Source organism: Triturus cristatus, chromosome 7 (assembly GCF_964204655.1).
Source record: "Triturus cristatus chromosome 7, aTriCri1.1, whole genome shotgun sequence".
NCBI classification, from domain to species: Eukaryota; Metazoa; Chordata; class Amphibia; order Caudata; family Salamandridae; genus Triturus; species Triturus cristatus.
This window is the reverse complement of record NC_140590.1, coordinates 1,325,364,771-1,325,386,876: the sequence shown is the minus strand read 5'-3', so window position 1 is coordinate 1,325,386,876 and position 22,106 is coordinate 1,325,364,771. Positions and strand designations below refer to the sequence as shown.

The 22,106-nt window shown below is 43.3% G+C and overlaps 1 protein-coding gene across 4 annotated transcripts in view; it reads right to left on the bottom strand.

Moving 5' to 3' along the window:
- The window catches only part of RABEP2 (rabaptin, RAB GTPase binding effector protein 2), a 530,397-nt gene that overhangs the window by 227,681 nt on the left and 280,610 nt on the right, over positions 1-22,106 (bottom strand). For all 4 annotated transcript variants that reach the window (XM_085618941.1, XM_085618940.1, XM_085618942.1 and 1 more), the window contains exons 11-12: positions 20,474-20,572; positions 6,254-6,370 (exon numbers count right to left, since the gene is read on the bottom strand). In XM_085618941.1, coding sequence (XP_085475067.1) covers positions 6,254-6,370; positions 20,474-20,572 — 216 coding nt within the window. The remainder of the gene's footprint in view (positions 1-6,253; positions 6,371-20,473; positions 20,573-22,106) is intronic.

Below are 22,106 nucleotides of genomic sequence, written 5' to 3'. Positions count from 1 at the left end.
TGTTAGTTCGCTCAGCTCATCTGTGTACTTTTCTCCCACCCCCTATGTCTTGCACTCACCCATGTGTGTTAATGCCCCTTCTTTGTTTTGCCGCCCTGCTCTCTTGCCTGTGTACTACAATTCTCTCCATGCTGCCCATTTTGTATTCTTTTCCCCGCTCTCTGTGTTGCTCCCGCTCTTGCCCCCTATGATGTGTTGATCCCACTCTTGCTCCCTGTATTGTGTTGCTTCCGCTCTTGCTCCCTGTGTTGTGTTGCTTCCGCTCTTGCTCCCTGTGTTGTGTTGCTTCCGCTCTTGCCCCGTGTTGTGATGCTTCCTCTCTTGCCCCCTCTGTTGCTATCTGTGTTCCTCATCCTCCCTGTTGCTATTCATTGACCCCCCCCTTTCCGTGTTGCTTCCTTGTACCCACCCTCCATGCTACTTCCACCCTACCCACCTTCAGTGTTGCTTCCGCCCTTGCCTTTTGTGTTTCTTCCTTCATCCGGCATTCTATGTTGCTTTCCGTGTGTTGTGTTGCTTCCGCTCTTGCCCCATGTGTTGTGTTGCTTCTGCTCTTGCTCCCTGTATTGTGTTGCTTCCGCTCTTGCTCCCTGTGTTGTGTTGCTTCCGCTCTTGCTCCCTGTGTTGTGTTGCTTTCGCTCTTGCTCCCTGTTGTGTTGCTTCTGCTCTTGCTCCTTGTGTTGTGTTGCTTCCGCCCTTGCTCCTTGTGTTGCTTCCGCTCTTGCCCCGTGCTGTGATGCTTCCTCTCTTGCCCCCTGTGTTGCTATCTGTGTTCCTCATCCTCCCTGTTGCTATTCATTGACCCCCCCTTTCCGTGTTGCTTCCTTGTACCCACCCTCCATGCTACTTCCACCCTACCCACCTTCAGTGTTGCTTCCGCCCTTGCCTTTTGTGTTTCTTCCTTCATCCGGCATTCTATGTTGCTTTCCGTGCTATAGTTTTTTATTCCCACTGCCTTTCCGTATTGCTGAATCACTCGCGGGCACCCTTACAGCCCGCGATCAGTTTCTGTTTTCATTTCACGCTTGCTCCCCCATCATTCTTTAGGATCTGCCTCATTTGTCCCCACAAAAGGACACTGCGTGAAGCGTTCTGGCTTGCTTTTAATCAGTCACCTCTGAGGCCCGTAATCGATCTCATCATCTGTAATAGTATTCCAGCCAGAGGCAGCATTCTTTGCCCACTTCTGGACTGCGTTGGACCTTTCTTCTTACCAAGGCAGGAAAATGCTGCAAAAATCTGACCAGAATTGTTTCCACTGTGGGCGCTTGTAAAGAGCCCACAAGGTCCCGTTGGTTAGGAGCAGTGGGAATGGCAGATAGCTCGGTGTGTTAGGTGCATGCTACGGGGACCTGTGTGTAACACATAATTCGCAAATTCCAACGCTGGCACGGAAAATACATCCATTTCAAACATTTTAATTTTATTTTGGATGTTTGAAAAAAGATTAATTCTGCCGTTGTTGCTGCCTCAAAGCACTTTTGGAAGATGGGCTATCAAAGGGGTTCATGAAAGAACAGAGGTGATAAAAAAAACAAGCATTTTCAATGCAATAGGTCTCGCAATTACGCGAGTTTGACCTATTGACATTGCAAATAACAATACCTTTTATTTTTGTTTTCGTTTAAAAAAAAAAAAAAAAGCATAGTCATTTACAATGCCAATAGCTTAACCCTACTCACCCATAGCATCTACAACAAGCATTGGCATAGCCAATAGGTCTCACCTTTGGGACCTTATAAGTGTTTAGCCATGCAACGATTGACGTTGTTGCACCAAGGATATTGTGCTGCATAACTAAATACTTACAAGGTCCCAAAAGCGAGGCATTAAATAAATTTGTTAAGAGTGGGGCCCACAGGTCTTGATTCTCTAAAAAAAAAAGTCAATAGGAACCCCATCTGGGCACAGGGCCTTGGCACTGCTGCACTTACCCAACCTGTTTCTTACGTCTTCGAAATTGAAAAGCAAGTGCTCCGTTGGGGCTGGGACTGCTCTGTACAGGTCATTTGAGGGTTTATCCTTTTCCCAAAAAATTTGTTCAAAGTGGGCTACCCAGGCATCGTGGTTAACATGGGTGTCCAATGTTATCTTCTTGTTGTTTTAAAAAAAGGGGGCATTTATCACATTCCAGAATTACCTACTATTCTTAGTGATTGCTGCTTGTGCCAAATATTCCCAGGCGACTACCCTCAGACACCTTTCCCTAGATTTCCGAGCTATCTCATATATCACTTTGAGAGCCCTATGCAAATCTTTAAAGGATTTTGAGCAAGCTTGATCAAACCATTGGTTTACCAGGGCCTCATTAGGAGATTTAAAACGAGTCAGAGCACGTTTAATTTCCCCAAGTAATTCCAGAAACAATAGTGGCAATGAGTCAGGGGGTATTTTTTTAATTAATACCTGCTCCAACTTAATAGATAAAATCTGTGGGACTGCTTTCACCTTGTCAATTTTGTCCCATTTTAATTGGTAGTCATTCTTTCTGGCCAAAATTGGCTTTGGGGCCTTTACTTTTGCTGATGTACTGACACCCTCTACAGTCATAAGTAAAAAAATAATTGCATGGTCACTGAATTTGAAAAATGTGAGTCCATTTGAATAATCTTTCCTCGGTGGGGTTCAGAGGCTACTGCAAAATGGATTGTAGACTCGTACTCATTACGCATAAAGGTCTTTAGGAAGCCTCCTGTGTGTGGATCTACCTTATTAATTATTTCCAAATTCCGGGAGGATAGCATCATATTTAGGCTATTGCCATATTCGTGGTGTGTAAAATTATAAATTGCATCGCCAACCACGTCCACTAAACCACAAACAATGTCCATTGAATTTTTACATGGCTCAACATTAAAATCACCTACCCACAAAATATGAAGAATTGTTTTCCATAGAGCTCCACTCATTTTTATTAATCTCTTTTTCCAGTGAAACCACCACCTATGACTATTCACACCAATGTTTTTGTTATACAAATTTATCAGAAGCCAGTCCCATCGCCTTTCCCTTCCAATAACAATAAATGGAAGTAGGGACATGGGCTCTCAAATGTTTTAATCTTAATGGGCAATGTATTCGATACTAAAGTCAATAAGCCACCTCTTGCTCTACCTCACTGAGATGGGACTGCTTCCGTTTGAAATGATCGATACACGTCTATAAATATTGGGTCTATGGCCCAAGTCTCCTGTAAACACAATATGTCCTGATTCTGCCAAAGGGACATCCACTGACTGTACGTTACCCACCTTTAAACCAATGCCTACTACATTCCAAGTTGCTAGTTTTACCCCTGATTTACAGTCTCCTGTGAACACCTCTGGAGACGTTACTCCTCTTTGGTTTGCTGTCTTGTTACCGTCAGGCAAGTTGTAATTTGGGTCACCAGGGCACAGTCAATCATGAGACTCTATATCTATTAAAGGGGCAAAGCAATTCTCTACCCTTGTTCCTGTTCTAACCGAGCTGCTGGGACCTAGGTTGACAAAGGGGGTAGGACAGGCCATACCAATAAGGCATCTCATGGGCTCAAAGAAAGATGGTAAAGTGTATCTATAAAAGAATCCAATGGGAACACAGGAAACTGGGAAGCAGATAAAAAGGTATTTGAGACATCCCTTAGCAAATTCCCACCCACCCCACTCTCCTTGCTATGATAAAGTGCCTGTCCAGGCCACCGCCCCTTCTTACGTGGCTTCTAGCGTGGGTAGTCAGCCCGTGGAGTACGTTATCCATAAGCTGTCCTGTCACTTCCCATTGTCCCTCTCTCGGCTCCAGAACATTTACCAGAACCAGCATGAACTGGGAGGCAGCTGGGGGGGGGGGGGAGATCTAATGTTTGATATGGTTTGCTACTTTGCTCTAGCGCTCACCAAGATATCGGTGAAACCACCTAGCTCCTCTGTCTTTCCCCTCATTTTAGTTTACACTTGGGTTTACAGATGGTCCTAGTTGGTGGGTTTGGATACGAGAGACTTCTGGTCAGAGTCATTGCTCTCTCCCTGCGCAGCTCTACTGTTATGGGACTGCCCTTAGCGCCACTCGAGCTCCTTGCAAGATAGGTGTTCGAGGCCCTCCTCCACCCACAGGCTCTTGCCTGTGCCTCATACCTGGTGGTCTACTGGAAGAGCTTGCTCTTCTGCTAGTCCCCTCCGTGTGTGTCATCTTTTATCTGTCTGTTTTTCTTTCTGTTTGCCTCTTTTTTCTGTTTGCCGCTGTTTTGCCTCTTTTTTCTGTATGCCTTTCTTTTCCTCTACTTCTCCTCTTCTTGTTTTTAGTTTATCAGCTATGTAGATGACACCCCTATCTTAATACGGCATAAAGATTCAAAGAGTAAATTATTGCAGTTGTCAGCTGGGTGGCAGACATTTTGTTGAAATTCAACCTTCACAAAACCAAGGTTTTAAAAAAATATATATTTTATGATTCTCTGTGGTTTCTGCCTCAGAGATTGTGGCCTTCGCCATTAGGCCCCGACCCAATTTCAGTTCCTGTGATCCATAACCTATGGATTCATTTTGATTCTGACATCCTGCATTTCATTCAGCCTTCTGCCATCCATTTGTTTTGCTTTCTTGAGAATTCTTTCCAAATTCTTCTATTTGTTCCGACACAAACACTCCCACTGATGGTGCAGGTGACATTTGGAGCTTCCTAGACAGATTCAATTCCATGCTTGTTGGTTAACCTACTGGATTGCTAAAACAACTATGTGACAAAAATACAGCAGCAAGGTTTGCCTTGCAAGAGTTGTTTTTCTTCAGCATCAGTGGCGCTGAATACCCTTCACTGGATACCATCTACTAAAAAAATTATTTTAGGCTACTTTGCTTGGTCTTTTGAGCACCTTTTCTCTCACTATCTGCAGTGCAAGTCTCATCGATCTATTCCCTTCCAAGCAGAGGTCTTCGCAAACTCACTTTCTGGTGGTTCCTAAATTCCGCCAATCCAGACTAGGAGGGGATGGGATTGTGCCTTCTCGGTGATAGGGGCAAAACTGTGGAACTCCTTGCCTTTGCAAACTCTCAAATTGCTGCTAACATTTAGGAAAGCCTTGAAATATGATTTTTTACATAATAACGGGCTGTCCACTGTCTAGTGATTAGAAATGTCTTCTCTGGTGCCAGTACGCCGGTTTAGGTAACAGTGAGCTCTACAGGTATTTTTTACATTACATTACCAATGAGTAATAATTCACAAACTCTTCTACCTTCTCCAATCCTTAAAGGATATTCACCCTCTCATTTGTTGTGCTCTTTCTGACACCACTTAAGCTGCCAAACTTGATGGTGGTAAAAAAAACTCAAAATGGTGTAGTTTATCGTGGGTTTCTGGTCAATGGCCCGGATTACTAATCCCAGAACAGGTTGAGGTATTCTAGTGGACCAGGTAAATGTCTACATCACGATGTGAAGGACTGGGTTTGGTAAATATCCTTATTTTCTGAGTTTTAACTCAGAAATGGACCACAACATGCAACATTCTGTGAAAACTCTACTAAATTCCACATGTCTCAGAAATTACAGGGGATTATTCCGAGTGTAAATTTCAGCAGGTTTTACATGTCAAATTTTACTAGGGGAAAATTGTGGGAGTACAATATTTATTGCCCCAAGTACCTACCCATGTGGAAAAACTCGTAGGGCGTCAAGATTCTGAGAATTTACCTAAACCCTGGAATAAGAGTCAACATTTTAAGAAAAAAGATAACATTCTGAGCTGAACCACTAATATGTGATTGTTTACAGCATATAAAGTAATAATAGTTTAAGCATTATTGCTAGCACCTGGAGGCAATTATGGCTATTAATTACTTTCCCCGTACTTACGGGCCTGAGCCACAGGCGAAGGCGTATAACAAGAGAGGAGAATTATTATCATTACTGCAGGTAAAGACACTCTGGTATTAGCACCACTATGAAAAAAAAGACTGGGAGAGTTGAGGGAGAAGGCACTATCTTTACATAAAGGGATAGGAAAAAACGGCTCCTTTCTCCAACATTCCTCCTTCAACCTCTTCAGTAGCAGCCAGTTAACACAAGCCTGTATGGGATCTTCCCTTTGATTTTTCTGAGGGAAAAGCCTTATTGTCCAAAAAGTAGGAAACCTATTTGAGTTTTTCTACTTTTTTTGGTTGCTTTCATGTGTACTGCATGGCCCCCCTCCCAAAGCACTGCCCCCGATAGTGCCTATAGACAGGCAACATCAGATCTCATTACCAGCAGCTCTAAAGAATGCAGTTGAAACTCACTTGTAGAGTCTGCGATAGCCGGACAAAGTCTTGCTGCACCTGCTCACTGGTGTCCAGCTCAGTTTGTAGGCGGTGCACTTTGTTCTTTTCCTCCTTCAGGAAGTTTTGGAGATGAACCTGAAGCATAAGGAAAACCATACAGAAAGTAGTAGTTGCAGGAACACTGACAGCGACTGATCATCAGCAACAGAAATAGTGATGGGTATCTTTGGTTAATCAACAGTCTAGTGATTCTACATCTTGACTTCATAGTCTTCATTACATTGCCTTAAACACCACCAGTTGAGCCGTCTTCATCAAAACAAGAAATATTTTTAGAATGGCGTCACAATTCCTCAAAGAATAAAGACCGAACGCTACACCCAATAGATAAAAGGCTGCAGTACCAAGTCTCCTTTTCTCCTGTCACAACAATTTGTCAATATCATCCTTACCAAAACAGTTCACTCTCATCCTTCACATTAAGTAAAACAAACAACTGCATCGGAATTGTCACCACTATGAACTGCACCAGCCTTAAAAGGCTGACATAATCCAAATGAAAGTGACTTCACTGCCTTTGACAAGGCAATTACCACTAGCTTCAGCATCAACACCAGGAAAATCCATCACTAAAAACTGACTTTCCCAATATGAACATCATTACAGTCATTAAATTCTAACTTGTAATCACTAATGGAGAGCGAGAGAAAGTGTAATCAGTTGCACTCTCACACTACTGAACATTACTATCACACAGTGTAGAGTGTTTCTTTAAATGACATCTGTACAGTATGGAACAAGCTGATATCATAGTGTGCCTGCTGTCATATTAGAACACTGTGTATGTCATGGAGACTTGTTATGTCTTGAGTTGAGTTTCAGTTGAAGCTGTAACCTGGATCTTGATGGATGGGATCTTCTTATGGAATAAACCTACTTTACAAATCCTCCTCTTGTTCAGTCTCACTGTGTACAGAATGCTTCAGTGGCGTAGTCGGCAGGATAACAACAAGAAGATCTCAACATAAAGGATTTGGTGAGGGACATTTTTACCCCTTTATTTGAACTTTTCATCCCTTTGAAATATGGGATTGCTTTGATATGGAGGCTTGAAATTAACCAAAACTTAGTGGACAATAAATTGTTACACTCGTTTTAAGGTGAATAAACCTTCCATAAGTTTGGTTGGGATTGAGATCTTCACCGCATGCTCGCCCCTTACTATAAGATATTGGGGTGGGAGATAATTATATTGATGCGGGCTCATCCCTAAATCAGCCTATTCAAGTTCCCAGTATATGCTTTGCGTCAAATTGAGACAGACTGTGGTATATTTTATTTTAGCATATTTTTTGATAATGAAGAAAATTTTTCTTAAAAAAATCCGATTTGACTTTAAATTAATGGCTTGTGCTTTTACGTGGAAACCCATTTTGGCTTGTGCCGTGTTGCGCTGTTCAACTTAAAAAACCAAGGGAAATGATGGACGGAGTGTTGAACATTGCAAGCACTCACCCCCAGTCAACTGATTTGGGTTAAATCCATCACCGTTCTTTAGCCCACTCTGCCACCCCAGTTCAGACATGGCCATATGCAAATCAGTCTGACCCTGTGCCTCATGGGAACAGTCCAGCCCGAACTGCCAAGCCATGTCTTCCCTGGACCGGAAACAAGCTTCCTAGGACCGTTTTCTGGCATTTCAGCCGTCTTCAGCCAGGCTTGCTTGAATCCAGTGGCAAAGTGAGCAAGGGACTCACGTCTGAGCATACCCTGCCAACTAATGGCGAACAAAGCAAAAACCAAAGGAAATGATGGACGGAGTGTTGAACATTGCAAGCACTCACCCCCAGTCAACTGATCTGGGTTAAATCCATCACCGTTCTTTAGCCCACTCTGCCACCCCAGTTCAGACATGGCCATATGCAAATCAGTCTGACCATGTGCCTCATGGGAACAGTCCAGCCCGAACTGCCAAGCCATGTCTTCCCTGGACCGGAAACAAGCTTCCTAGGACCGTTTTCTGGCATTTCAGCCGTCTTCAGCCAGGCTTGCTTGAATCCAGTGGCAAAGTGAGCAAGGGACTCACGTCTGAGCATACCCTGCCAACTAATGGCGAACAAAGCAAAAACCAAAGGAAATGATGGACGGAGTGTTGAACATTGCAAGCACTCACCCCCAGTCAACTGATCTGGGTTAAATCCATCACCGTTCTTTAGCCCACTCTGCCACCCCAGTTCAGACATGGCCATATGCAAATCAGTCTGACCATGTGCCTCATGGGAACAGTCCACGTCGAACTGCCAAGCCATGTCTTCCCTGGACCGGAAACAAGCTTACTAGGACCGGTTTCTGGCATGTCAGCCGTCTTCAGCCAGGCTTGCTTGAATCCAGTGGCACAGTGAGCAAGGGACTCACTTTGCCACTGGATTCAAGATAGCCTGGCTGACGAGGGTTATGAACCCTAAACCGGTCGCAGGATGCTTGTTTCTGGTCCAGGGAAGACATGGCTTGGCAGTTCGGGCTGGACTGTTCCCATGAGGCACAGGGTCAGACTGATTTGCATATGGCCATGTCTGAACTGGGGTGCGGGAGTGAGCTAAAGAATGATGATGGATTAAACCCAGATCAGTTGACTGGGGGTGAGTGTTTGATTTGCTCTAACGCTCCATCTATCATCCCCTTTGGTATCGCTTTGTTTGCCCTAAGTTGGCAGGGTATGCCCAGCCGTGGGTCCCTTGCTCACTTTGCCACTGGATTCAAGATAGCCTGGCTGACGAGGGTTATGAACCCGAAACCGGTCCCAGGATGCTTGTTTCTTGTCCAGGAAAGACATGGCTTGGCAGTTCGGGCTGGACTGTTCCCATGAGGCACAGGGTCAGACTGATTTGCATATGGCTATGTCTGAACTGGGGTGGTGGAGTGAGCTAAAGAATGATGATGGATTAAACCCAGATCAGTTGACAGGGGGTGAGTGTTTGATTTGCTCTAACGCTCCGTTTATCATCCCCTTTGGTATCACTGTTTCAACTTCGTCATTGACTGTGACACTGGAAAATTCATCTATAGCACAACTTAGTTGTTTAAATTGTGAGTCCACAACGAAGTAAAGATTGTGGTTTGAACAAATTTTGGCATGTGAGGCGTGTCACGAAGATTCAAGCGGATTCAACTTGGTTTATTAATGTTACATGAAAATTCGTATGTGATGCCATTTATTTCAAACTTTGAACCAGCAACGAACCAAAGACTGTATTTGAAAGTAAACTTACCGGTTGATACTCGAATAGAGATCTACATCAGTGAAACGTTCCCTGTGTGTAGCCATTCATGCGTCATCCTCTGTATGCGTTTCACTGCTAACATCATTATGTGTGGCGTCCTCAGATCAACCTCTACATTGTCACGCAGCGTGAAAATACGTAAGCACAATTTTGCGGTAGTGTGGCGTCTTATCGTTACTTAGCAACATAAATAGACACGTCTGAGCTTTGTTAGTTATCGCTTTTGTGGATCAAAGACCCTGCGTGAAGAACATTTTCAAGCGTGTTCTTTCAGTGACACGCACACAATCAAGTGAATTTAAGTTTTTTTTAAAAAAAATTATTTTAATCTTTATTTTCAGGATTTTAAATTTTGTGGAGGCGTTTGCGTGTTTCATTGACTATAGCATACAAAACAATTCATCGTTAAATATTTATTTAAAATTGTTAATTCCGGAAATAGTTTATACTGAATTTTGTTTTCCATTTCATGCAATTTGTGGTTAGCAAGTACAGTCACACAACTGTTTCAAATATTTATTATCGTTTAGTATATGGCGTTTGTTTAATATTTCACAGAAACATAGTTTGATAATAATTGTTGGTTTTACATGTCACAATGCAAAACGTCACGGCAGCACCTTTCTTTCTTTCCAGTCCTGGGGTTCCACCTATACAATGGAAAAAATGGAAAGTAGTGTTTGAGAGGTATTCTAGAGTATGTGGTCCATCATTAAGTGCGGAGAGAAAGTCGTCATTACTTCTCCATTGTTTGGGCTCAGAAGGTCAAGATGTTTTTGACCATTTACCTGATCTCTTACCTGCTGAAGCAAGAGATTTGATTGATTATGAGATATGTATTAAAAAGTTAGATAAACACTATCTAACCAAGATAAGTACTATTTTAGAGAGATATCATTTCGCAAAGAGAACACAAAAAGAAGAGGAAACTATAGAAGGATATGTTACAGATCAACGAAAACTTGCCTCTTCATGTAAATTTGAAAATTTAACTGATGAACGTATTCGTGAACAGTTTATGTTCGGATGCAACATGGAAAAGGTTAGGGAGGAACTTTGGTTATGCGATGAGCCTACATTAGATGAGGTCCATGGGGAGTTTTTGAGAGCAATATTGTCAGCGCCCATAAGGTGAGTAATCCAGTTCAACCAGCATTTAAATGTCGCCTTTTGTGTGTCTTTCCAATTATTCAGGATAATCTTAACAGCAAACATAAGCATAAGGTCCAGTAGGGCTTTATCAACATCGTTTAGTGTATCCACACCCAAAAAGCAGATTGTCAGAGTGGATAGTTCTTTTTTAAGGGTACAAGATGATAATTTGAAAATAAAGTCAAATACCTTGTCCCAATAAGACTTAACACTTTTACAGTGCCGTATCAGATGGGCCAAGTCTCCGGTTTCCTATTTGCAATTCCAGCAACTAGGATCGTCCCATATATTTTGCAAATGTAGGCGAGCCGGCGTCCAATAAGCCTTATGTAGAAGCCAAAATTTTGTCTGAGATAGGACTGGGGATATTTTATTTCTGGAGACAGAACTCCCTATTTGTGACCAATCGGATTCAGAGATCAGGTTAGAGGAGTGTGATTCCCTGAAGGATATAAGATTCTTATCAATGATTGAGTTCTTTGGGCGAATTAGTTTATAAATCCGAGACACTTGGTGACCTAACTTAGTAATCTTCATTACAAAGTTTGGTAAGGATGGGGCTGAGATTCAGCCTTCGTCAGCGCTGCCTTAACCTTTAGGAAATTATAAAGTTCTAGATTGTCCAAGTTATATTTAGCTTGGAGATCTTTAAAAGTGATCGGGTACGCTAAATTTTCTAGTTGATAAGGGAAAAAGATCCCTTTATCAATCCAGGCATCGTAATGTATTGTTTTCCCTTTATATAAAATATTGTAGTTGTCCCATAAGGATTCAGATTTAGGGCGCCTCATACTGATGTCCAATTTCTTATCTAGTTTAAATAGAGCTGCTTTTGTATTTTTAAATCTAGATTTTGAGCAGCTGAGGTTCGTGGGATTGGAGGTGAGTAGGGCTACCGGGTCAAGGTTATTAAGTAAAGATTGTTCAACCTCTAGCCATACTGGAGTATAATTAACGGGGGGCACAATCCAATACGAGACTTGTTTTGCCAGGAAAGCTGTTTGGTACGTTTTGAAGTCAGCTAAGTTGACCTCGCCAAGAGATTTGTCCAGTTTTAGTTTTTTTAGCCCAATTCTGGCCTTTTTACCTTGCCATAAAAATGTAGATATAAGGACATCTAATTTACGGTGAAAATCATTGGTTAATAAAAGAGGGAGCATGGTAATTCGATAATTCACTAGGGGTGTGATCATCATCTTAATGGTCTCAATTCTACCCCACCATGTGATAAATTTTGGCGACCATGTGTCTAAGAGAGTTTTAATCTTCCCCAGTGTGGAGGTTTCATTTTGATGTAGAGTATAAATTATATTACTGCCAAACTCTATACCTAGATATTTTATGTAGCCAGGTTGCCACGCAAGGCCTGAGTCGTTTAAAACTTCTCTAGTACAATGGACATTTAGGGCCTTTACTTCTGATTTATCCCTATTTAATTTGTATCCCGAGTAAATTGAGTATTTCTCTAGGGTTAGCATCAGGGCACTTATTGAAGGACTCTGGTCTTCCGTAACTATAAGTATATCATCCGCATAAGCGGCTAGTTTAACAAGAGTGTCCTTAAATCGTATTCCTTTTATCTCTTTATTACTTTTGATGTCCTGTATTAAGGGCTAAAGGGCTAATAGGAAAAGTGATGCATGCAATGTTTTGAAAACGGCCATGATACTCTGTCAAACGCCTTCTCAGCGTCTAGAGTGATTGCTATAGTCGGTTCTGGCTTCAACTTTGCTTGTTCTAGGACATGACATAACAAGCGGGTGTTATCATTAGACATTCGATTTTTAAGGAATCCAACTTGTGAGCTACTTATCAGTTGCGGAAGAACTACATTTAGTCTTGTGGCAAGTATTTTTGCTTTAATTTTGCAGTCGAATTTAATCAGAGATATTGGCCTATAATTTTTGGGCAATAGAGGATCCTTCACCTCTTTGGTTATAACTATAATGTTGGGTACCTTCATCGAGTTGGATGTATGTCCTTCCTGAGCTATAGTATTGAATACCTTTAGTATGGTTGGTTGGATTGACCCTCCGAATGTCTTATAAAATTCTGCTGAGAAGCCATCAGGCCCCGGAGCCTTATTATTTTTCAGTGATTTGTTGGAGTTGGTTATTTCCATGTCAGAGATAGGTTTCCCTAGTGCTGAGTTGTCTGCATCAGACAGCAGAGGGAGATTTAATGTATCCAAGTATCTGACACATTCTTCCGAATGAAAGGTTTGTTTGCTCTTATACAGATCTTTATAAAAGGACTTGAATGTGTTCAAAATCTCTTTTTGTTTAGTCTGTGTTTTGTTATTGGGGTCTTTTATTGATGAGATAGTATGTTGTCTCTGTTTATGTTTGAGGTAAGAAGCTAAACGTTTGCCTGCTCTATTGGCTTCACAAAGTTTAAGGGCCTTAAACGTGTTGATCCACACACCCTATTGGTTACTTACAATTTTATTATATTCATATTTCTTCTCTTCTAATTGGTTAAGGATATCGTTGTTGTCCAGCGCATTGGCGTGTGAGGTCTCCAGAAGTTTAATTTCACGTTCCAAACTAATTAATTCAGAATTACGTTTTTTATTAATTTTCGTTTTAACCCCAATGAGGACCCCCCTAATGGTTGCCTTCAGTGCATCCAAAAGGGTGAAAGCATCAGTTCCAGGGAGATCATTGTGCTTAAGGTAGTCTTGGATTGCGTCTTCAATTCTCTTTTTGTCTTCTGAATCCGAGATGACATCTTCATTAAAACACCACCTTTTAGAAGGCGTGGTGTAGGAACCAGCTAGTTTGGTGTTGATGCAAGAATGGTCTGAAACTAGCTTGGGTGCAATGTTCGTTTGATCAATTAGTTGTATGAAGGAGCCAGATATTAGTATGTAATCTATCCTAGTATAAGAGTAATGTGGGGCAGAGTAAAACGTATAGTCTCGAGAGTCCGGGTGTTGAAGACGCCAGGAATCCTTGAGATTGAATTCAGATAAAATCTTTTGAACAATATCATGAGATCTAGTGACTTGATATTTACACTTGGATTGGCAGGTAATTATAGGATCTAGTGGCAAGTTGAAGTCGCCACCAACTATGATAAAATCATCTTGGGGAAAAGTTTCTATGGTTTTTGAAATGTTTTCCCAGAAGTTGGGTTCATCGGTATTAGGGCCATATACATTGAGACATCGGGAGTAGCGCAGAAATATTAAATGCACACCATTTTCAGTTGTGACTATAATCAATAGAGATCAACATCCGCAACAAATATAGGTACTGGCAGTTACATCTAGGGCCAACAGTACCTACTTTGACCAATACAAAAAAAAAAACTACATTTACAACCTAATAGCTTAATAATCTGTATTAATTCTGAACTCACTTCTGTGATAAACAGAGATCTGATCGGGTTACCAAACTAAAGTAAATCTGCATGAATCGGCATAAAACAGAGCATCAAAATCTCCATGGAACCTAGGTATATGGAGTCATCCGTTTACGTCTGAAAACAGTACCTTAAGGTAGAAATCCACTCAGGAGAGTATGCAGCATTATACTGACAATATGCATTAATTTTGCACTAAGAAAATATACTAGACAAGCATAATGTCAATTAACCCACATGGATGCTGACAAAACTGAATCTCATCTTGGATCATTTACAGAACTTAAAGGATATCATGTCTTCATCTTCGAGGCTGCTGACGATTGGTCCATTTCTTGGATTGGTGATGCTTCCAAGTGCTTTGTCAGGTCCTTTGGGTTTGTGAAGAAATGTGGTCTACCATTTTCAAAGATTCTGAATTTTGCGGGACCTACAAAAGAAAATTGGATGTTCTTGTCTCTCAATTTGTCCCTTAGTAAAATAAATCCCTTCCTCGTATCCACTGTGGTTTTTGAATAGTCCTGCGTAAAGATAATTTTTTGACCTTCCCAGGAGACCTGGTGATTTTTCCTGGCAAAGTTAAGGATGGCTTCCGTGTGTTGGTATCGCAGTGGTTTGCAGATGATAGGGCGAGTCAGTTTCCTGGTTGAGGGGTTAAACGTTGGAATTCTATGTGCCCGGTCTAATTCCAAGTTTTGATGGAATTTTATTCCTGTGATCATGGGTATCCAGGATTCCAGAAATGTCCCAACGGAGTCTTCTGAGCCCTCCAGAATCCCAAAAATGTGTATGTTGCCTCTTCTATTGCGGTACTCCAACTCAGCAGCATGTCTTTTGAGATTGCTGGTAGTATCCAGAAGGTATTTTATTTCCTTGTTGGGACTGAGAAGCGATGTCTTCCATATTGCTTATTCTTTGCTCTGCGTCATTAATTTTTGAGTTAATTGTGCTCATGTCTGCAATGATGGCGGTGAGTTCTAGTTGCATGGAATGAGTGTTCTGCTTTGTTGACTTCGCCAGATCGGGGACATCAGCTAATTTCTTTAGGATCATGTCCATAGTGCTATTTATGTCTGATTTGGCTTTGTTCGGTGAGTCAGACAGTGCCGCTTCAGCCTTATTTATATTGCACCCTGGACTCTTTATCCGCCATCGTGCAGCAGAGATATCGCATGTAACTTAGTGGTAGATGGGATAGCACCAGTGCACACTAGACCACAAGTTAACCGTAGGACACTAGGAACCTGTGTCACTAGAAGCCTGTGAGTGAGTAGGTATTGGTATGCTTGTTAGGTAAGAATCGTCAGGTATTGGCAGATACTGACAAATGTTAGCCAGCAGGTATTGGCAGCTGTGTTGGCAGTTTTGGCAAAATTGGTAGTACAGGCTGTATAGGCAGCATAAGCAGCAGCAGGGAAAGGTTTATTATCTCCTCATGTGGTCACCCTGCGGCTAGTGGATAGGTAATGGTCTGCCTTATTAGGTAGGTATTGGCAGGTACTGGGAGGTAGGTATTGGCAGCATATGTCATTAAAGTAGTAGTGGCAGTATTGGCAGCATGGGCAACAGCGTGGAGAAAACAATTTGCCCCTCATTCGGTCATCCTGCCCTCCGAGAGTCAACATGAATCTCTGATGCAGTGTTTGATCAGCGAGGTAATTCCTACCCTCCAGAGCGCTGTTCTGCCCCTGGGAGGCAATTGGCAGAGACACAGCGGTGCGAAGTATCGGGCGCGCGCCGCTTTCCCTGGGTTATGCTAAAGGCGCCGCCATTTTGAAGTCAGGCCAATACTTCTGAGGTAAAATCCGCACCGCCGAAACAGGAATCAACATCAGCCATTGCAGGGTAAAAGCATCACAAGGCAATTAGAAGTAGCTGCGATTGTTACCATAAGCAGCATACGCTTCGTCGCGTTAAGGAACCGAAATCTCAGCGTTCCGTGACGAGCGACGCATGCGCCATTTTGGGGTCAGGCACGCCATAATTGTCGCACTGTTACGGTGTTTATAGCGGCCTTGCCAGCAAAGAAGATTATTAATAGTAAATCGCACCTTCAAGTTTGGTTATCGCTGGGTGGTGGCGATTTCCAGGCAACTGATTGTCCCACTTGCAGCGGAGTTGAAGTTATTACAGCGTCACCAGCCACTCAGCCGGGTTTCAGTCATCGCCATTTTGTGGAATCGGTGTCGTCAGTCCACGCCAAGTTTAATCATGAATATCTGGCGAAAGAGAGGCTTTCCTCTGTCTCCAATTGGCACACCATAAGCCGCTTCTCTTAAAAGAGGGATAGCATATTCTTCCTCCCTTCTACGCTCGCTTTATCTCCAGATCGGCGGTCATTTATCCCCTCCTCACACCGAGCGACGGGATCAGGCAGCCATTAGCTCTGCCGTCCAAGCCACACACCCCCTAAACAGATGTTTTTATCCAAAAAACAGTGATTCACCACAATTTAGTTCTAAAATCATAACCTCGTAGAAATTAAAATTAAAATTCCATTCCCGATAAGAATCTTATACAACTATGGGAAAATCATCTAGCCACATGTACCTCTTGTTAAAAACGAGTAACGCAAACAACCGGTGTGACAGTAATGAACGCAGTGAACCAGCTATTTCCTGAGGGTTTTCAACAAACTTTATTGCAAAAGACACCTCGCGACGTAAAAAAAAACCTAACTACCCCAAAGATGACAAAGACCAGGAATCTGTGTTTGAACGATGCCCTTTGTTTTGTATACAGCATGGGTACTCACAAACATTCTCTCGGGGGCCAAATTTACAATGTGGTTTGTGGCCAATGGCCGCACTGATGGGGGCGGGGCCATTGGGGGAGGAGGCAGGGCTAGAGAAAAAAAAACTGAACATGAGGTGGAACACAGGCCCCTGCAGCAGACGCCTCTGTCCACTGAGCCACCGGATGGATATATGGAGATAGATATATATATATATATATATATATATATATATATATATATATATATATCTATCTCCCTCCCTGTCTCCCTCCCTCTCTCTCTTTTTTTCTCTGTCTCCCTCCGTCTCCCTCCCTCTGTCTGTCCGTTTCCCTCCCTCCCTCCCTGTCTGTCTCCCCCTCTCTCTCTGTCTCCCTCTCTCTGTCTGTCTCCCTCCGTCTCCCTCCCTCTCTCTGTCTGTCTCCCTCCATCTCCCTCCCTCTCTCTGTCTGTCTCCCTGCCTCCGTCTCCCTCCCTCTCTCTCTCTGTCTGTCTCCCTCCCTCCGTCTCCCTCCCTCTCTCTCCCTCCCTCCCTTCGTCTCCCTCCCTCTCTCTGTCTGTCTCCCTCCCTCCGTCCGTCTCCCTCCCTCCATCTCCCTCCGTCTCCCTCCCTCCGTCTGTCTGTCGCCCTCCCTCCGTCTGTCGCCGTCCCTCCGTCTGTCGCCCTCCCTCCGCCTGTCGCCCTCCCTCCGCCTGTCGCCCTCCCTCCGCCTGTCTCCCTCCCTCCGCCTGTCTCCCTCCCTCCGCCTGTCGCCCTCCTCTCTCCGTCTCCCTCCCTCCGTCTCTCTCCCTCCTACCGTCTCCCTCCCTCGGTCTCCCTCTGTCTGTCTCCCTCCCTCTCTGTCGCCCTCCCTCTCTCTGTCGCCCTCCCTCTCGGTCGCCCTCCCTCTCGGTCGCCCTCCCTCTCGGTCTCCCTCCCTCTCGGTCTCCCTCCCTCTCGGTCTCCCTCCCTCTCGGTCTCCCTCCCCCTCTGTCCCTCTCTCTCTGTCCCTCTCTCTCTGTCCCTCTCTCTCTGTCCTCCGTCACCCTCCGTCACCTCTCCTGGCTCTCACTCCCTGCTGTCCTCTGCCATATTCTGTCACCTCACCCCCCCAGGCATGTGCGGCAGCCCGGGCTGAGACAGCTTCCCAGGCACTCACACAGCTGCAGCCGAGAACTTCACAGGTCTTTAAAAGACCATTTGCATGATAACGAGGCTTAGTTGTATTTCACCTTTTCACCTCTTCCTAGCGCCCCTGCAGCTCCACTCGGACTATCGCTGGAATCGCCCGGCCCCCACAGAGCAGAGTCTTTGTTTGCTGACACTCTGTAAAAAAACAAACAAAAAAAAAAAAGCACACACAGGTACGATGTCTGCAAGTTCCACGGGCCGTACTATGAGTACCCGTGGTATACAGGATCAAGAAACATACACTAACCAATTTTCACTAATAACACAAGCAACAATGGTAGATTATCGATTAATGCAGCCTAACAGTGAAGACTACGCTTCCGGGCATGCCTCTAACGTCGCGTAGTCTCAGGTTGATGACGCGACCAGGAAGGCAGAGCAGTCGCATTAAAAAACGCCACACCACCAGCAGATCAAGCTACCGGCGACGAATGTTGCGGTAGGACTGAGGTATTCCCGATGTGCCTGCTCTTTGAGGAAGTAAGTCTTGGTGTGTTCGTCGGAGTATGACATTGGGGCACCAAGGCACAAACCCCAAAAGCATGCCGCCTGACATGGTGGTTGGTGATATCCCCACAAGGGACAGTTCTAGTCTTATCACGTTCCCCATCAAGGTTTGTTTCCCGACCACAGGAGGAACAGAAAACTCAAAAAAAAAATTAACAATACAGCAAGAACAGCGGCACGGCTTAAGTTTATTTTTCACTTCCTTCCCGAAATACCGGAAGGCTTAAGGGGGTTCTATTCTTATAACGATCCCCGTCAAAAGGTTTTTTCTGACCATATGAGGCACAAAAAACCCCACAGTGTGAAGCATATGGCAAGAACGGAAACACAGCTTTTAGTTTTCCGCTTCATTCTCGACAATCAGGAAGTCCTCAGTATGTTTGTACAAGGGAGGGAAGTATGTAAGATATAGAAGAAACTACAAGAGGTAGGCCCTCACAATCGACAATTATGAGGATTCTAGAGTTTAAAAATGGAAAACTAGTACAGACCTGCATACCTTATTTAGTCTTAAAAAGAAGGGGACTGATAAACAAAAAATAAAAAACTCAAAAGGAAAGGATTGTTACACAGCACAAACAGTGTAGGATTGATAGAGATGGCATCCGCACGACTACAACAACCTCCACCCATGTTAGAAAATGATAAACTTTCAAAACTCATCTGTTTACCATACTTATACTTTGCTTTTTTCTCCAAAAGTGTGTGACTACAAGATGGCCCCATCAAGCATGTACCGCATTACCCTCGAAGAGACACCAAAGAGGGTACACATACATAGGACTGGTATGAACAGCACGGTATGTCGGTGATGAGGATAACTGCACCAAATAAAACATTCACTCTCACAATGTCATCATTGAAAGGTCTGGACCTAGACATTAGATCACTGTATAGAATAAGCACCTCAACCTGAAAATTCACTGGATATGTAATCATGTCTAGTAACATTCAGGCGCACCAGGATGAATATGAAATCAGAATAATAGTGTAACACTGACTTAGTCAGGGAAATTATTATGGCATAAACACAAGAAGTAATTCTTAATGCTATAAGTGTATTCCACGAACAAGGTCCGCCAGATTCAAGAGTGGGAACATGATTAACAAAGTCAGGTTAGATGACTGAAAACTAAGGCTCCTCTCCTTTTTTCTCTTTTTTTATATTGCAGAAAATCCTCGGACAAAAAAATTCACGATAAGAGACAGGTCAGAGCATTAGGCCTCACGCTTTTGCATGGAGTGCGTGCACCAAGACAGGCAGGGACATTGACGAGACATACCTGACGAAGGCCCCAGACCCGGTTGGGCTCATTGTGAAGGCTGAAACATGTTGGCAGTGAAAGGGAGGGTATAATTGAATAATTGTTTTTCAATACAACCCTAAACAATTCACGGTTTTATCTATATCCCAGGTACCCGTTCAATAAAGTAATACGTTTGGTATACCTCAAGTTATTTTTTATATATCACTTTTCTGGGTCCCTGGATATCCAGTTTTGCTTTATCTAAGAACTCCCATTTCCATCTATGGTTGAGTCCCCCCTGGGAGTATCATCTGATGAAGCATGCCACGATATGTGAGTGAGGCATCTACTTCAATATCTTGGATACCCCATTAAAAGAAAGAAAGTAAGCAGAGAGTACACCCGATATCCTGTTATGAAGAGGGAGTCAGATATATTTCTACGAAACCCTTGTTGAATCAGTTGCCCATGTGATAGTAAAATTAAATTCAAACTTCCCAGCAAAAATGGGTAATTCCTTACAAATGACTAGCATTCTCCTGAGAGTGAGAAATGTAAACCCTAATGAAACCCTGATGCTGAGGAAGTAATTCTAAAATGTACAGGTTCCACACCATAAAGCCAACCACCCAGCAATGGTTGGCTGGTTATTGCAAGAGAGGCTGCACTCAAAGACACCCTACAGTTTGTGGACAGGAGCAAAGGTGGTTTGGAATTGGATTGAGGGAGAGGGGCTGTTCTCTATTTCCAGTCAGAACTTAGTGCTTGTCAGATCCTCACCATTGCATCTTTCTCCTCCTGCAGCAATCTCTCCTTCTCTGTGAGGGTGACCTGCAACTTGTGAACCTCAGCCTCGGCCTCCTGCAACCTCTCATTAATCTGGAAGAAAAGGGAAACAAGAAGATACTATGCACCAGCTGCTCACCTTCAAGTTCTCCTAGCTCATTAGAGCAGTTAGTTTGATGGTGTCTTTCTCTTAGGTGTGAAATGAACACATTTTAACCAGAAAAGCAATTCATAACGCACAAGACAATATATTTTTATTTATACAAGTGGTCAAGCACCCACTCAAAAATGTATTAGTTGATCTATAAAACAGTTGAGGGAGCAGCCAAGCAACAAAAGATAGCGTCACGGAAAAAGAGAACAAGCACTGTAAGCAAAGGGCAGTCAGCAGGGTTAAGTGACAGTAATAGTTTCTAGCCTCATTCTGTCAGAGTGAAAATCAACCAAACTGCTGTCTTTAGTGACATACATTCTTTAGGAGAGGGCATACCCCTTCCTGGTTATAGGGAGGGAAGGGCCTCTAATGAGTGGCTTGAAGCTTTGCCAGTCACAATCTTCTCCTTAGGATGGTTACGCTGTACAGGAAGCTGTACTTAAATCTACAGAAGGGTTAAGTGATGCAAACAAAATGTGGCTGTTCAGGCAGGGACTCCTCCCCTCAAAAGCATCCACAATCTCATTTTAATAAAGGTTTACTCTTAAGGTAAAGGAAGTACTGATAAGGTCATCAGGTACCTTAAGAAGGATGCCCAACCATCATAACGGAGGTTGCAGGTCCATGCCTGACTCATGTATCCACTAAATTAAAACTAGGATCATTAAAGATACTCACCCAAATGTGAAAATACAAAATGCTCTAATCAGGAAGACAGATGATAGAGTTGATCCCACCTGAACCACCCAGCAGCAAGCTCTGGGGGAATCTGACAAATGCTGTCACACTGGCATTCACAACCATTACGGGACCCAACACTCATATTACTGCATCCCATAAATCTGCCCACACTCCGTCTCTGTTGCATCACTGCACAAAGGCAGTGGTTACTGATGCACACTGGGGCCACTGGATTCCCTATTCCTTGCCATTAATGGTCCAGAGAATCCAGCGTGCTCCTTATGCTTCATCACAGACTGAGAAGAAAGTGAGACAGGTACATTAGGAGACACAAAAAGAGTTAGATATGAACAGCATGGCATAAAGAGTATTGCATAAGGATCGAGACTAATAAAGACAAATTAATTTAAAACAGTTGATAAAACGAGCATGAAGGCTGTGACTCAGACGGATAAGGGCAGAATGAGACACACAAAGAGAGAAAGGGTGAGAAAGTAAAAAGAGGCAGATGAGATGATTGGGGGATGGGTGTTGTGAGATTGCCTTAAGCCGGAGAGAGGGAGCAAGTTAAAAAGAAACAGTAGCAAAGAAGATGCAGAGACTGGAAAGTGCTGCTATAGGAAACATGCAGAAAGCAAAAAAGGGTACACTAGGAAGTATACCAATGAGAGGTTGGGGGACAAATGCAGTGAGAAAGGTAAAATAAACACTGAGTGGGAGAGGAGAGAACAAGGAGGGAACATATAGCAAAACTGAAGGCAAGATAGGCAGAGTGAAAATTATATTACTTGT